Source organism: Oncorhynchus mykiss, chromosome 11 (genome assembly GCF_057628025.1).
Source record: "Oncorhynchus mykiss isolate SJ-2025 chromosome 11, ASM5762802v1, whole genome shotgun sequence".
Classification (NCBI taxonomy): Eukaryota; Metazoa; Chordata; class Actinopteri; order Salmoniformes; family Salmonidae; genus Oncorhynchus; species Oncorhynchus mykiss.
This window is the reverse complement of record NC_143032.1, coordinates 663,352-677,547: the sequence shown is the minus strand read 5'-3', so window position 1 is coordinate 677,547 and position 14,196 is coordinate 663,352. Positions and strand designations below refer to the sequence as shown.

Here is a 14,196-nt window from a genome sequence, read left to right as displayed (position 1 = left end):
TAAGGAAATCAGTCAATTTAAATAAATGTATTAGATACAGTATCTATAGTGGTGAGTAAGATACATATATTGATAGATATGATGTTGCTAGCTAAATAAGAGTTAATATGTTGTGTACTAAGTTACTAACCTCTTCATGGAAGGCCACAGCGCTAACAGAACCTAGCTGCTTAATGAGGTCACCAACCACCTCCTGTGGCCTGCCCCGTCTCACCACCAGGGTGCTGGAAGAAAAAACACACAGCAGCCCCAGTTAACAATGTCTGAGAGCAAGCTGCATCCTGGGTAGTGGATGGTCATCTCTCTCTCTCGTAGAAACAGAATGGGATGACGGCTCTGTTAATGTAAACAATAGTAACTAAGGCAATAGTATAGTATAGCGCTTTAAAGACAAGTAACAAAGTGTTTGAAATAAATGCTCATTTGAAACCATACATTAAAATAATCTTTATAAAAAATGTGTCTTCAACAGGGATATAAAAAGGCACTGAATCGGCAAGCCGTATCTCTGGCAGACCACTCCAAGAAAACCTGTAGAAGCCCAGGTGTGTCCTGAACCAGCCATTGTTATTATCACTATATATATAAATATATATATACAGAGCTGGAGAGATTAGGACAGGGGCTATACTACCTGCTATAGGTTAGGAGGGCTATACTACCTGCTATAGGTTAGGAGCATCAGCCATGCAAAGTATGACTTACTGACCTCAAAGTTGTGGCACATTATGGTTATGGTGTGGTACATTATGAGTATGGTACATTAAGGTTATGGTACAGTACATTGTGGTTATGATGTGGTACATCACGGTTATGGCGTGGTACATTATGGGTATTGTGTGGCACATTATGATTATGGTACATTACGGTTATGATGTGGTACATTATGATTATGGTACATTCAAGTTATGGTGCGGTACATTACAGTTATGGTGTGGTACATTATGGATATGGTGTGATAAAGTAAGGCTATGGTACATTATGGTTATGATGTGTTACATCATGGGTATGGAGCGGTACATAATGGGTATGGTGTGACAAATTAAGGCCATGGTACATTATGGTTATGTTGTGGTAAAGTGTGGTTATGGTGTGGTACATAATGGTTATGGTGCGATACATGAAGGCTACGGCACATTATGGGTATTACGTGGTACATAAATACAACAAGGTGGTACATAAAGGCAACGGTACATTATGGTTATGTTGTGGTACATGGTGGTTATAATGTGGTACATTATGGACACTGCATGGTACGGTACATAAGGTTTATGGTACATGGTGGCTTTGGTGTGGCATATAAAGGTTATGGTACATTACGGTTAAGATGCGGCAAATTGCGGTTTAGATGTAGTATATCAAGGCTACGGTACATTATTGGTATAGTGTGGCACATTATGGTTATGGTGTGGTACATTACGGTCATGGTACATTATGGTGTGTGACATTATGGTTATGATGTGGTACATTAAGGTTATGGTATGGTCTCAGAGATGGCTAATATGAATGTTATCTGATGTTAGCAAGTTATAGATTTCATGAACCTTATTTCTAAGGCCACATATATTAATATTGGCTATTTTCAGCCCTTTCCTGAGTAGCTGATCAGAGATAGACAACATGGAAAAGAGCAGAAAAAGCAAGAGAAAACAATATACATTCAGCAGTCCATTAATCAGTTGGCGTGTGTGTACTGCGGGGTTGAGGCTACAAACCCATAGGCTTGGCTCTCTCATCCCTTCCAGGCTTTTGGGAGGGAGGGTGGACAGGGAGTCTGTCGTAGCGGTTATAAGCAATGTCCCCACACGCTCTGGCAGCTTTCATGTCTGGGATCAGTTCTTTCCTCTTCTGGGGTACAGCTTCAGGATAGTCCTCGTTGAGGAATATTCCTCTCAAGTTCTTGGCTCTTTCCAGAACAGCTACCTTGTCCTTGAACCTCAGGAACTTGACCACCATCGGCCTGGGCCTGTCACATGGGCCTGTCACCTGGGCCCAGTGGTGGGTTTTCCAGTCCTGTGGGCGCGCTTCACCTCAATCTTCCTGTGGTCCATCTTCAATTTCTCAGAGATCATTTCCCCTCTCTTTGTCCTCAGACTCCACGCAGGTCTCATGTGGAGATTCTGCAATTCCGTCCACACCCATGTTGTTTCGCCTTGATTGTCCCTTGAGTCTGATTTAGCGGTCATTGTTATCATGGATTCACACACAGAACTGATGTCCTCTCTCACTGACTTCCAGATTGCTGTCATCTTGTCGTTCTCCCGTTTCAACTCGTCGAGCTCTGGGAGAACTGCAAACTGTTCTTCAGGTCCTGGACCCCTCTGGTCAGGTTGTTCATTCTTTTATAAGTGTGAATCCACCAGTATTTGGACAAAACACTTTAAACTTTTCTTGTTGTAACAACTTATAGGTCTCTTTTTGTTTGTTTAAAAGATCCTTCACATGTGATAGAGAGACACCATTGGCACTGTCCTCAACGGTACTCCCATCGGCTTTGGTCTTTGTCATGGTAGCTAGCAACGTATGATAGGCTTATACTCCTCGCAGTTCCAGACAGGGCAGGTCACATGGAAAATTGGGTCAGGTTACTAAAGACCACAATCCTACAGAGAGATCTCTCACACCCACTAGAGGGAAAGAGATGGAGAGGTATGGAGATGGAAGGGTTTATGACACCTCACGGCCATTGTAAATCTAAGGCAGCAGACAAAATTCCTTTGTCCTCTCACTATGGAGAACCGGCCTCAGAACATTAACATGCAATTAATGGACTTTGGGACAATAGGTTTTGTCAGCAACAATGATGGTAATGACGATAGATGGAATATGAAAATGAATGTAATTTTTTTATGTTATTAAAAGTTAAAGGACGACGTTATAACAAAAACATTGTAAATGTAGGAGTTTTCCTAATATATGCTTGATGTTTATACACTGCTCAAAAAAATAAAGGGAACGCTAAAATAACACATCCTAGATCTGAATGAATGAAATATTTGTATTAAATACTTTTTCTTTACATAGTTGAATGTGCTGACAACAAAATCACACAAAAATTATCAATGGAAATCAAATTTATCAACCCATGGAGGGTCTGGATTTGGAGTCACACTCAAAATTAAAGTGGAAAACCACACTACAGGCTGATCCAACTTTGATGTAATGTCCTTAAAACAAGTCAAAATGAGGCTCAGTAGTGTGTGTGGCCTCCACGTGCCTGTATGACCTCCCTACAATGCCTGGGCATGCTCCTGATGAGGTGGCGGATGGTCTCCTGAGGGATCTCCTCCCAGACCTGGACTAAAGCATCCACCAACTCCTGGACAGTCTGTGGTGCAACGTGGCGTTGGTGGATGGAGCGAGACATGATGTCCCAGATGTGCTCAATTGGATTCAGGTCTGGGGAACGGGCGGGCCAGTCCATAGCATCAATGCCTTCCTCTTGCAGGAACTGTTGACACACTCCAGCCACATGAGGTCTAGCATTGTCTTGCATTAGGAGGAACCCAGGGCCAACCGCACCAGCATATGGTCTCACAAGGGGTCTGAGGATCTCATCTCGGTACCTAATGGCAGTCAGGCTACCTCTGGCGGGCACATGGAGGGCTGTGCGGCCCCCCAAAGAAATGCCCCCGCACACCATGACTGACCCACCGCCAAACCGGTCATGCTGGAGGATTTTGCAGGCAGAAAAACGTTCTCCATGGCGTCTCCAGACTGTCACGTCTGTCACATGTGCTCAGTGTGAACCTGCTTTCATCTGTGAAGAGCACAGGGCACCAGTGGCGAATTTGCCAATCTTGGTGTTCTCTGGCAAATGCCAAACGTCCTGCACGGTGTTGGGCTGTAAGCACAACCCCCACCTGTGGACGACGGGCCCTCATACCACCCTCATGGAGTCTGTTTCTGACCGTTTGAGCAGACACATGCACATTTGTGGCCTGCTGGAGGTCATTTTGCAGGGCTCTGGCAGTGCTCCTCCTTGCACAAAGGCGGAGGTAGCGGTCCTGCTGCCGGGTTGTTGCCCTCCTACGGCCTCCTCCACGTCTCCTGATGTACTGTCTCCTGGTAGCGCCTCCATGCTCTGGACACTACGCTGACAGACACAGCAAACCTTCTTGCCACAGCTCGCATTGATGTGCCATCCTGGATGAGCTGCACAACATGAGCCACTTGTGTGAGTTGTAGACTCCATCTCATGCTACCACTAGAGTGAAAGCACCGCCAGCATTCAAAAGTGACCAAAACATCAGCCAGGAAGCATAGGAACTGAGAAGTGGTCTGTGGTCACCACCTGCAGAACCACTCCTTTATTGCTAATTGCCTATAATTTCCACCTGTTGTCTATTCCATTTGCACAACAGCATGTGAAATTTATTGTCAATCAGTGTTGCTTCCTAAGTGGACAGTTTGATTTCACAGAAGTGTGATTGACTTGGAGTTACATTGTGTTGTTTAAGTGTTCCCTTTATTTTTTTGAGCGGTGTACATTGTACGTTGTGGAAAATGTCCAGATGAAAGAGAATGTTTTTGTAAAGATGAAATGTGAAGTTAGTTGTCTAAATTGGATCTGAGTAAAATCCAGACCTTGCCTCGTACCTTGGTACGCCCAGAGAATTGCCCTAAAGGCGGAAAGCCCACTTCTGACTAGAGGTCGACCGATTAATCGGAATGGCCAATTAATTAGGGCCGATTTCAAGTTTTCATAACAATTTTTGGGCGCCGATTTCCGATTATCTTTTTTAAATATTTATTTTTATACCTTTTATTTAACTAGGCAAGTCAGTTAAGAACACATTCTTATTTTCAATGACTTCCTAGGAACTGTGGGTTAACTGCCTTGTTCAGGGGCAGAACGACAGATTTTCACCTTGTCAGCTCAGGGGTTTCAATCTTGCAACCGCACAGTTAACTAGTCCAACGCTCTAACCATTCCACTCCACGAGTAGCCTGCCTGTTACGCAAATGCAGTAGAAGCCAAGTTAAATTGCTAGATAGCATTAAACTTATCTTATAAAAAACAATCAATCAATCATAATCACTAGTTATAACTACTAATCCAGTTTAGCAGGCAATATTAACCAGGTGAAATTGTGTCACTTCTCTTGCGTTCATTGCACGCAGAGTCAGGGTATATGCAACAGCTGGGGCTGCCTGGCTCTTTGCGAACTAATTTGCCAGAATTAGTAATTATGACATACATTGAAGGTTGTGCAATGTAACAAGAATATTTAGACTTAAGGATGCCACCAGTTAGATAAAATACTGAACGGTTCCGTATTTCACTGAAATTTTGTTTTCAAAATGATAGTTTCCGGATTCGATCATATTAATGACCAAAGGCTCGTATTTCTGTGTGTTATTATGTTATAATTAAGTCTGATTTGATAGAGCAGCAGCAGGCCCGTAATCATTCATTCAAACAGCACTTTTGTGCGTTTTGCCAGCAGCTCTTCATGACTTCAAGCCTATCAGCCTAATGGCTGGTGTAACCAATGTGAAATGGCTAGCTAGTTAGCTGGGTGTGCGCTAATACTGTTTCAAACGTCACTCGCTTTAAGATTTGGAGTAGTTATTTCCCTTGCGCTGCAAGGGCCGCGGCTTTTGTGGAGCGATGGGTAACGATGCTTTGAGTGTAGCTGTTGTCGATTTGTTCCTGGTTCGAGCCCAGGTAGGGGTGAGGAGGGGGACGGAAGCTATACTGTTACACTGGCAATACTATAGTGCCTATAAGAACATCCAATAGTCAAAGGTATATGAAATACAAATGGTATAGAGAGAAATAGTCCTATAAACACTATATTAACTACAACCTAAAACCTATTACCTTGGAATATGGAAGTCTCATGTTAAAAGGAACCACCAACTTTCATATGTTCTCATGTTCTGAGCAAGGAACTCAAATGTTAGCTTTCTTACATGGCACATATTTTTACATGGCACATATTACTTTCTTCTCCAACATTTTTTTGCATTATTTAAACCAAATTGAACATGTTTCATTATTTATTTGAAGCTAAATTGATTTTATTGATGTTTTATATAAAGTTAAAATAAGTGTTAATTCAGTATTGTTGTAATTGTCATTATTACAAATACATTTTTTTAAATGTTATTTTTATTTTATTACATTGTCAGATTAATCGGTTCTGACTCGAGGGTATAAAACATGTGAGTTAAGAATTTAGATTTACATTAAGTGAACTGAACTGCAGGTCTGAGTCTCAACAAACCCAAAACACAACACTGCAGGTCTGAGTAGTCAACAAACCCAAAACACAACACTGCAGGTCTGAGTAGTCAACAAACCCAAAACACAACACTGCAGGTCTGAGTAGTCAACAAACCCAAAACACAACACTGCAGGTCTGAGTAGTCAACAAACCCAAAACACAACACAAGGTTGAAGACAAAGGAACCTTCTAGCTATGCTATGATGAGTAGCTGAGTCTACGAGGGTGAATTCAAATGGGACCACCCAGTCACCACTCTCCATCGAATTGTGTGTCTACACTGCTTTCATTCCTACACTGTGAGCCCTGAGCGACAGGGCTGGCTGTCCTCAGAAGTCCCCTTTCGGAAACAAGGGCGAGGAAACAGACCACTAAGACAAAGGACACTGACATCGTGAGGACAACCAGAGAGTTACACCCTGCAACCAGAGAAGTGCATCATCTGAGAAGCCGAAATGGTCCACGCAGAGACCCCTATCGGAGACCTTCGACACGTAATTACATCATTATATTCTGACCCACAGTCAGAGACCTTCGACACGTAATTACATCATTATATTCTGACCAATAAGAGCAGCAGTTCGGGGCAAGGTTAGGGTAAAAACAAGCATCCCCTGGCCTCCTGGGTGGCGCAGTGGTTAAGGGCGCTGTACTGCAGCCTCAGCTGTGCCACCAGAGACCCTGGGTTCGCGCCCAGGCTCTGTCGTAACCGGCTGCGACCGGGAGGTCCGTGGGCGACGCACAATTGGCCTAGCGTCGTCCGGGTTAGGGAGGGCTTGGCCGGTAGAGATATCCTTGTCTCATCGCGCACCAGCGACTACTGTGGCGGGCCGGGCGCAGTGCGTGCTAACCAAGTGCACGGTGGTGTTTCCTCCGACACATAGGTGCATAGGCTTCCGGGTTGGATGCGCGCTGTGTTAAGAAGCAGTGCGGCTTGGTTGGGTATCGGAGGACGCATGACTTTCAACCTTCGTCTCTCCCGAGCCCGTACGGGAGTTGTAGCGATGAGACAAGATAGTAGATACTAAAACAATTGGATACCACAAAATTGGGGAGAAAAAGGGGCAAAAAAAGATATTAAAAAAATACAAGCATCGCTAACAAATGCATATATTTCGTATATTTCTCTCTCTCTTAAATCCCCATGTTGTTTAACACGTGTCGTATTGTGTTGGTCCACTAGGGACCTGTTTCATTGTACTAAGTTCTAATCAATAGACTGTATCTTATATTATCTTATATTATCATTTTAGCTTGCTAGTAAATCTCAATTGATGTTGAGTGACTCATTGTGCAGTTTCCTCGATTATGCGACGTTCAGAATGAGGGGGGAAATTGCTTAAATAGCGGCTGTTGTACATTATGGTACGTATGGTTATAGTGTGTTATGGGACATTATGGTTATGGTACGGTACATTATGGTATAGTACATTATGGTTATGGTGTGGTACAGTATGGTTATGGTGTGGTACAGTATGGTACATTGTGGTATGGTATGGTTATGGTGTGGTACAGTATGGTTAGCTATGGTAAGGTATGGTACATTGTGGTATGGTATGGTTACGGTGTGGTACATTATGGTTATGATACATTATATTATATATTATGATGTGATATGGTACATTATGGTACATTATGGCTATGGTGTGATATGGTACATTATGGCTATGGTGTGGTATTGTATGGTTATGGAGTGGTATGGTACGGTTTGGGTATGGTGTTGTAATTATTTATTTATTATTATTATTTATTAATTATTTATTTTATTTAACCTTGCCTATTTAAATAGGCATGTCAGTTAATAACAAATTATTATTTTCAATGATGGCCTAGGAACAGTGGGTTAACTGCCTTATTCAGTGGCAGAACGACAGATGTATTGTATGGTGTGGTATGGTTATGGTGTGGCACATTATGGTTATGGTGGGGTACACGGTTATGGCACATTATGGTTATGGTGTGGTACATAATGGTTATAGGGTGGTACATTATGGTTATGGTGTGGTACGTGGTTATGGCACATTATGGTTATGGTGTGGCACATCATGGCTATGGTGTGGTACATGGTTATGGTACATTATGGTTATGGTGTGGTACATTATGGTTATGGAATGGCTACGGTGTGGTACATGGTCATGGTACATTATGGTTATGGTGGGGTACATAATGGTTATAGGGTGGTGCATTATGGTTATGGTGTGGTATGTGGTTATGGCACATTATGGTTATGGTGTGGTATGTGGTTATGGTACATTACTGTTATGGTACATTGTGGTTATGGTACATTGTGGTTATGGTGTGGTTATGGTGTGGTACATTACTGGTATGGTGTGGTATGTGGTTATGGTACATTATGGTTATGGTGTGGTATGTTATGGTGTGGTACAATATGGTTATGATGTGGTGCTGTATGGTTGTGGTGTGGTATGGTTGTGGCTCAGCTCAGCTCCTCTCACCTGCCTCTCTGTATCAAACTGGTCCTGAGGTCCTGGATGCTGTCCAGTAGGAAGCGCAGGCGGAAGGGGCCGGTACGGGGCAGGTTGTAGTTGGCTGTCCCCAGGTAATGACCAGGGTCGAAACAGTACAGGGGAACGATGTGTTCAGCATTCCTCTGGGCCCAGTGAAACACCTGGATAACACAGGGGTTACAATAGAGTAGGGGGCCCAGTGAAACAGCTGGATAACACAGGGGTTACAATAGAGTAGGGGGCCCAGTGAAACAGCTGGATAACACAGGGGTTACAATAGAGTAGGGGGCCCAGTGAAACAGCTGGATAACACAGGGGTTACAATAGAGTAGGTGGCCCAGTGAAACAGCTGGATAACACAGGGGTTACAATAGAGTAGAGGGCCCAGTGAAACAGCTGGATAACACAGGGGTTACAATAGAGTAGAGGGCCCAGTGAAACAGCTGGATAACACAGGGGTTACAATAGAGTAGGGGGCCCAGTGAAACAGCTGGATAACACAGGGGTTACAATAGAGTAGGGGGCCCAGTGAAACAGCTGGATAACACAGGGGTTACAATAGAGTAGGGGGCCCAGTGAAACAGCTGGATAACACAGGGGTTACAATAGAGTAGGGGGCCCAGTGAAACAGCTGGATAACACAGGGGTTACAATAGAGTTCCGGCGCCGACAGAGATGGCCGCCTCGCTTCGCGTTCCTAGGAAACTATGCAGTATTTTGTTTTTTTACGTGCTATTTCTTACATTAGTACCCCAGGTCATCTTAGGTTTCATTACATACAGTCGAGAAGAACTACTGAATATAAGATCAGCGTCAACTCACCATCAGTACGACCAAGAATATGTTTTTCGCGACGCGGATCCTGTGTTCTGCCTTACAAACAGGACAACGGAGTGGATCATATGCAGCGACCCAAAAAAACGACTCCGAAAGAGAGGGAAACGAGGCGGTCTTCTGGTCAGACTCCGGAGACGGGCACACCGTGCACCACTCCCTAGCATTCTTCTTGCCAATGTCCAGTCTCTTGACAACAAGGTTGATGAAATCCGAGCAAGGGTAGCATTCCAGAGGGACATCAGAGACTGTAACGTCCTTTGCTTCACTGAAACATGGCTCACTGGAGAGACTCTATCCGAAGCGGTGCAGCCAACGGGTTTCTCCACGCATCGCGCTGACAGAAACAAACATCTTTCTGGTAAGAAGAGGGGCGGAGGCGTATGCCTCATGGCCAACATGACATGGTGTGACGAAAGAAACATACAGGAACTCAAATCCTTCTGTTCACCTGATTTAGAATTCCTCACAATCAAATGTAGACCGCATTATCTACCAAGAGAATTCTCTTCGATTATAATCACAGCCGTATATATCCCCCCCCAAGCAGACACGTCGATGGCTCTGAACGAACTTTATTTAACTCTCTGCAAACTGGAAACGATTTATCCAGAGGCTGCATTAATTGTAGCTGGGGATTTTAACAAGGCTAATCTAAAAAAAACAAGACTCCCTAAATTTTATCAGCATATCGATTGCGCAACAAGGGGTGGAAAGACCTTGGATCATTGTTACTCTAACTTCCGCGACGCATATAAGGCCCTGCCCCGCCCCCCTTTCGGAAAAGCTGACCACGACTCCATTTTGTTGATCCCTGCCTACAGACAGAAACTAAAACAAGAGGCTCCCACGCTGAGGTCTGTCCAACGCTGGTCCGACCAAGCTGACTCCACACTCCAAGACTGCTTCCATCACGTGGACTGGGAGATGTTTCGTATTGCGTCAGATAACAACATTGACGAATACGCTGATTCGGTGTGCGAGTTCATTAGAACGTGCGTTGAAGATGTCGTTCCCATAGCAACGATTAAAACATTCCCTAACCAGAAACCGTGGATTGATGGCAGCATTCGTGTGAAACTGAAAGCGCGAACCACTGCTTTTAATCAGGGCAAGGTGTCTGGTAACATGACCGAATACAAACAGTGCAGCTATTCCCTCCGCAAGGCTATCAAACAAGCTAAGCGCCAGTACAGAGACAAAGTAGAATCTCAATACAACGGCTCAGACACAAGAGGCATGTGGCAGGGTCTACAGTCAATCACGGACTACAGGAAGAAATCCAGCCCAGTCACGGACCAGGATGTCCTGCTCCCAGGCAGACTAAATAACTTTTTTGCCCGCTTTGAGGACAATGCAGTGCCACTGACACGGCCTGCAACGAAAACATGCGGTCTCTCCTTCACTGCAGCCGAGGTGAGTAAGACATTTAAACGTGTTAACCCTCGCAAGGCTGCAGGCCCAGACGGCATCCCCAGCCGCGCCCTCAGAGCATGCGCAGACCAGCTGGCCGGTGTGTTTACGGACATATTCAATCAATCCCTATACCAGTCTGCTGTTCCCACATGCTTCAAGAGGGCCACCATTGTTCCTGTTCCCAAGAAAGCTAAGGTAAGTGGAGTGTGGAGTGTGGAGCTAAACGACTACCGCCCCGTAGCACTCACTTCCGTCATCCTGAAGTGCTTTGAGAGACTAGTCAAGGACCATATCACCTCCACCCTACCTGACACCCTAGACCCACTCCAATTTGCTTACCGCCCAAATAGGTCCACAGACGATGCAATCTCAACCACACTGCACACTGCCCTAACCCATCTGGACAAGAGGAATACCTATGTGAGAATGCTGTTCATCGACTACAGCTCGGCATTCAACACCATAGTACCCTCCAAGCTCGTCATCAAGCTCGAGACCCTGGGTCTCGACCCCGCCCTGTGCAACTGGGTACTGGACTTCCTGACGGGCCGCCCCCAGGTGGTGAGGGTAGGCAACAACATCTCCTCCCCGCTGATCCTCAACACTGGGGCCCCACAAGGGTGCGTTCTGAGCCCTCTCCTGTACTCCCTGTTCACCCACGACTGCGTGGCCACGCACGCCTCCAACTCAATCATCAAGTTTGCGGACGACACAACAGTGGTAGGCTTGATTACCAACAACGACGAAACGGCCTACAGGGAGGAGGTGAGGGCCCTCGGAGTGTGGTGTCAGGAAAATAACCTCACACTCAACGTCAACAAAACTAAGGAGATGATTGTGGACTTCAGGAAACAGCAGAGGGAACACCCCCCTATCCACATCGATGGAACAGTAGTGGAGAGGGTCGCAAGTTTTAAGTTCCTCGGCATACACATCACAGACAAACTGAATTGGTCCACTCACACAGACAGCATCGTGAAGAAGGCGCAGCAGTGCCTCTTCAACCTCAGGAGGCTGAAGAAATTCGGCTTGTCACCAAAAGCACTCACAAACTTCTACAGATGCACAATCGAGAGCATCCTGGCGGGCTGTATCACCGCCTGGTATGGCAACTGCACCGCCCTCAACCGTAAGGCTCTCCAGAGGGTAGTGAGGTCTGCACAACGCATCACCGGGGGCAAACTACCTGCCCTCCAGGACACCTACACCACCCGATGTCACAGGAAGGCCATAAAGATCATCAAGGACATCAACCACCCGAGCCACTGCCTGTTCACCCCGCTATCATCCAGAAGGCGAGGTCAGTACAGGTACATCAAACCTGGGACCGAGAGACTGAAAAACAGCTTCTATCTCAAGGCCATCAGACTGTTAAACAGCCACCTCCAGTGAAACAGCTGGATAACAGGGGTTACAATAGAGTAGAGGGCCCAGTGAAACAGCTGGATAACAGGGGTTACAAAAGAGTAGAGGTCCCAGTGAAACAGCTGGATAACACAGGGGTTATAATAGAGTAGGGGGCCCAGTGAAACAGCTGGATAACAGGGGTTACAATAGAGTAGAGGGCCCAGTGAAACAGCTGGATAACAGGGGTTACAAAAGAGTAGAGGTCCCAGTGAAACAGCTGGATAACACAGGGGTTATAATAGAGTAGAGGGCCCAGTGAAACAGCTGGATAACAGGGGTTACAAAACAATATTTGTGTCTTTATTTATTCCACAGATAGAGGACGCTCTACGAGCTGCTCATTGAACATCGTTCAGCCTGTAAATCACGACGAGTGAATCACGACGAGTGAGTGGGCATGGTGGTTTGACGGTGAGTAGCTCGCCACAGCCAATGACAGCGTATTTTAAAAAGTAAATAATCACAAGTAAACTTCACCTAGCAAGCAGCCATGTCCTTGTCACATGCTCACTTAATTATCTTTAGCTGGCTAGCTAACCAGCAATATAAATATATATATATTTTTTAACTATACTATGAAACAAAAATAAATTATATAAAAATGATAGTAAAAAGCTGTTGGAGCACAAACATGTAAACTCCATCAGATCAGATGGCTCATTCATCACAAAACCCAACGATATTGACAACTACTTTAATGATTGTTTCATAAAGTACGTGTGGAAGAGGTGAACAAATTAATGTTGTCTATCAACAATGACAAGCCACCAGGGTCTGACAACTTGGATGGAAAATTACTGAGGATAATAGAGAACGATATTGCATCTCCTATTTGCCGTCTCTTCAATCCAAACCTACTAGAAAGTGTGCCCCCTCAGGCCTGGAGGGAAGCTGAAGTGGAGGGAAGCTAAGCTAACAGCACCCCTACCTAATAGGAGAATAGTAAGCCCCCTTTACTGGCTCAAATAGCCAACCAATCAGCCTGTTACCAACCCTTAGTAAACTTCTGGAAAAAATTGTTTGAACAGATACAATGCTATTTTACAGTTAACAAATTGACAACAGACTTTCAGCACGGTTATAGGGAAGGACATTTAACAATCACAGCACCTACACAAATGACTGATGATTGGCTGAGAGAAATTGATGATAAAAAGATTGTAGGGGCAGTTTTGTTAGACTTCATTGTGGCGTTTGACATTATGGATCCTACATAGTCTGCCACTGGAAAAACTTGTGTTATGGCTTTACACCACCTGCTATATTGTGGATAAAGAGTTACCTGTCTAACAGAACACAGAGGGTGTTCTTTAATGGAAGCCTCTCAAAAATAATCCAGGTAGGATCAGGAATTTCCCAAGGCAGCTGTTTAGGCCCCTTACTTTAAAAACATTTTTACTAACGACATTCCACTGGCTTTGAGTAAGGCCAGTGTGTCGATGTGTGCAGATGACTCAACACTATACACGTCAGTTACTAGAGAGACTGAAATGACTTCAACACTTAACAAATAACTGCAGTTTGTTTCCGAATGGGTGGCAAGGAATAAGTTAGTCCTAAATATTTAAAAAACTAAAAGCATTGTATTTGGGACAAATTATTCATTATACCGTTAACCTCCACTAAATATTGTAATGAATAATGTGGAAATTGAGCAAGTTGAGGTGACTAAACTGCTTGGAGTAACACTAGATTGTAAACTGTCATGGTCAAAACATATTGATGCAGTAGTAGCTAAGATGGGGAGAGTCTGTCCATAATAAAGCGCTACTCTGCCTTCTTAACAACATTATCAACAAGGCAGGTCCTACAGGTCCTAGTTTCTACCTTCTTAACAA

General features: G+C 44.6%; 1 protein-coding gene across 1 annotated transcript in view; it reads right to left on the bottom strand.

Annotated features, from left to right (window-relative positions):
* Positions 1 to 14,196, bottom strand: part of cry-dash (cryptochrome DASH) — a 37,798-nt gene that overhangs the window by 19,079 nt on the left and 4,523 nt on the right. The window contains exons 2-3 of the mRNA XM_036934640.2: positions 8,690 to 8,862; positions 131 to 224 (exon numbers count right to left, since the gene is read on the bottom strand). Of these exons, the coding sequence (XP_036790535.1) occupies positions 131 to 224; positions 8,690 to 8,862 (267 nt within the window). The remainder of the gene's footprint in view (positions 1 to 130; positions 225 to 8,689; positions 8,863 to 14,196) is intronic.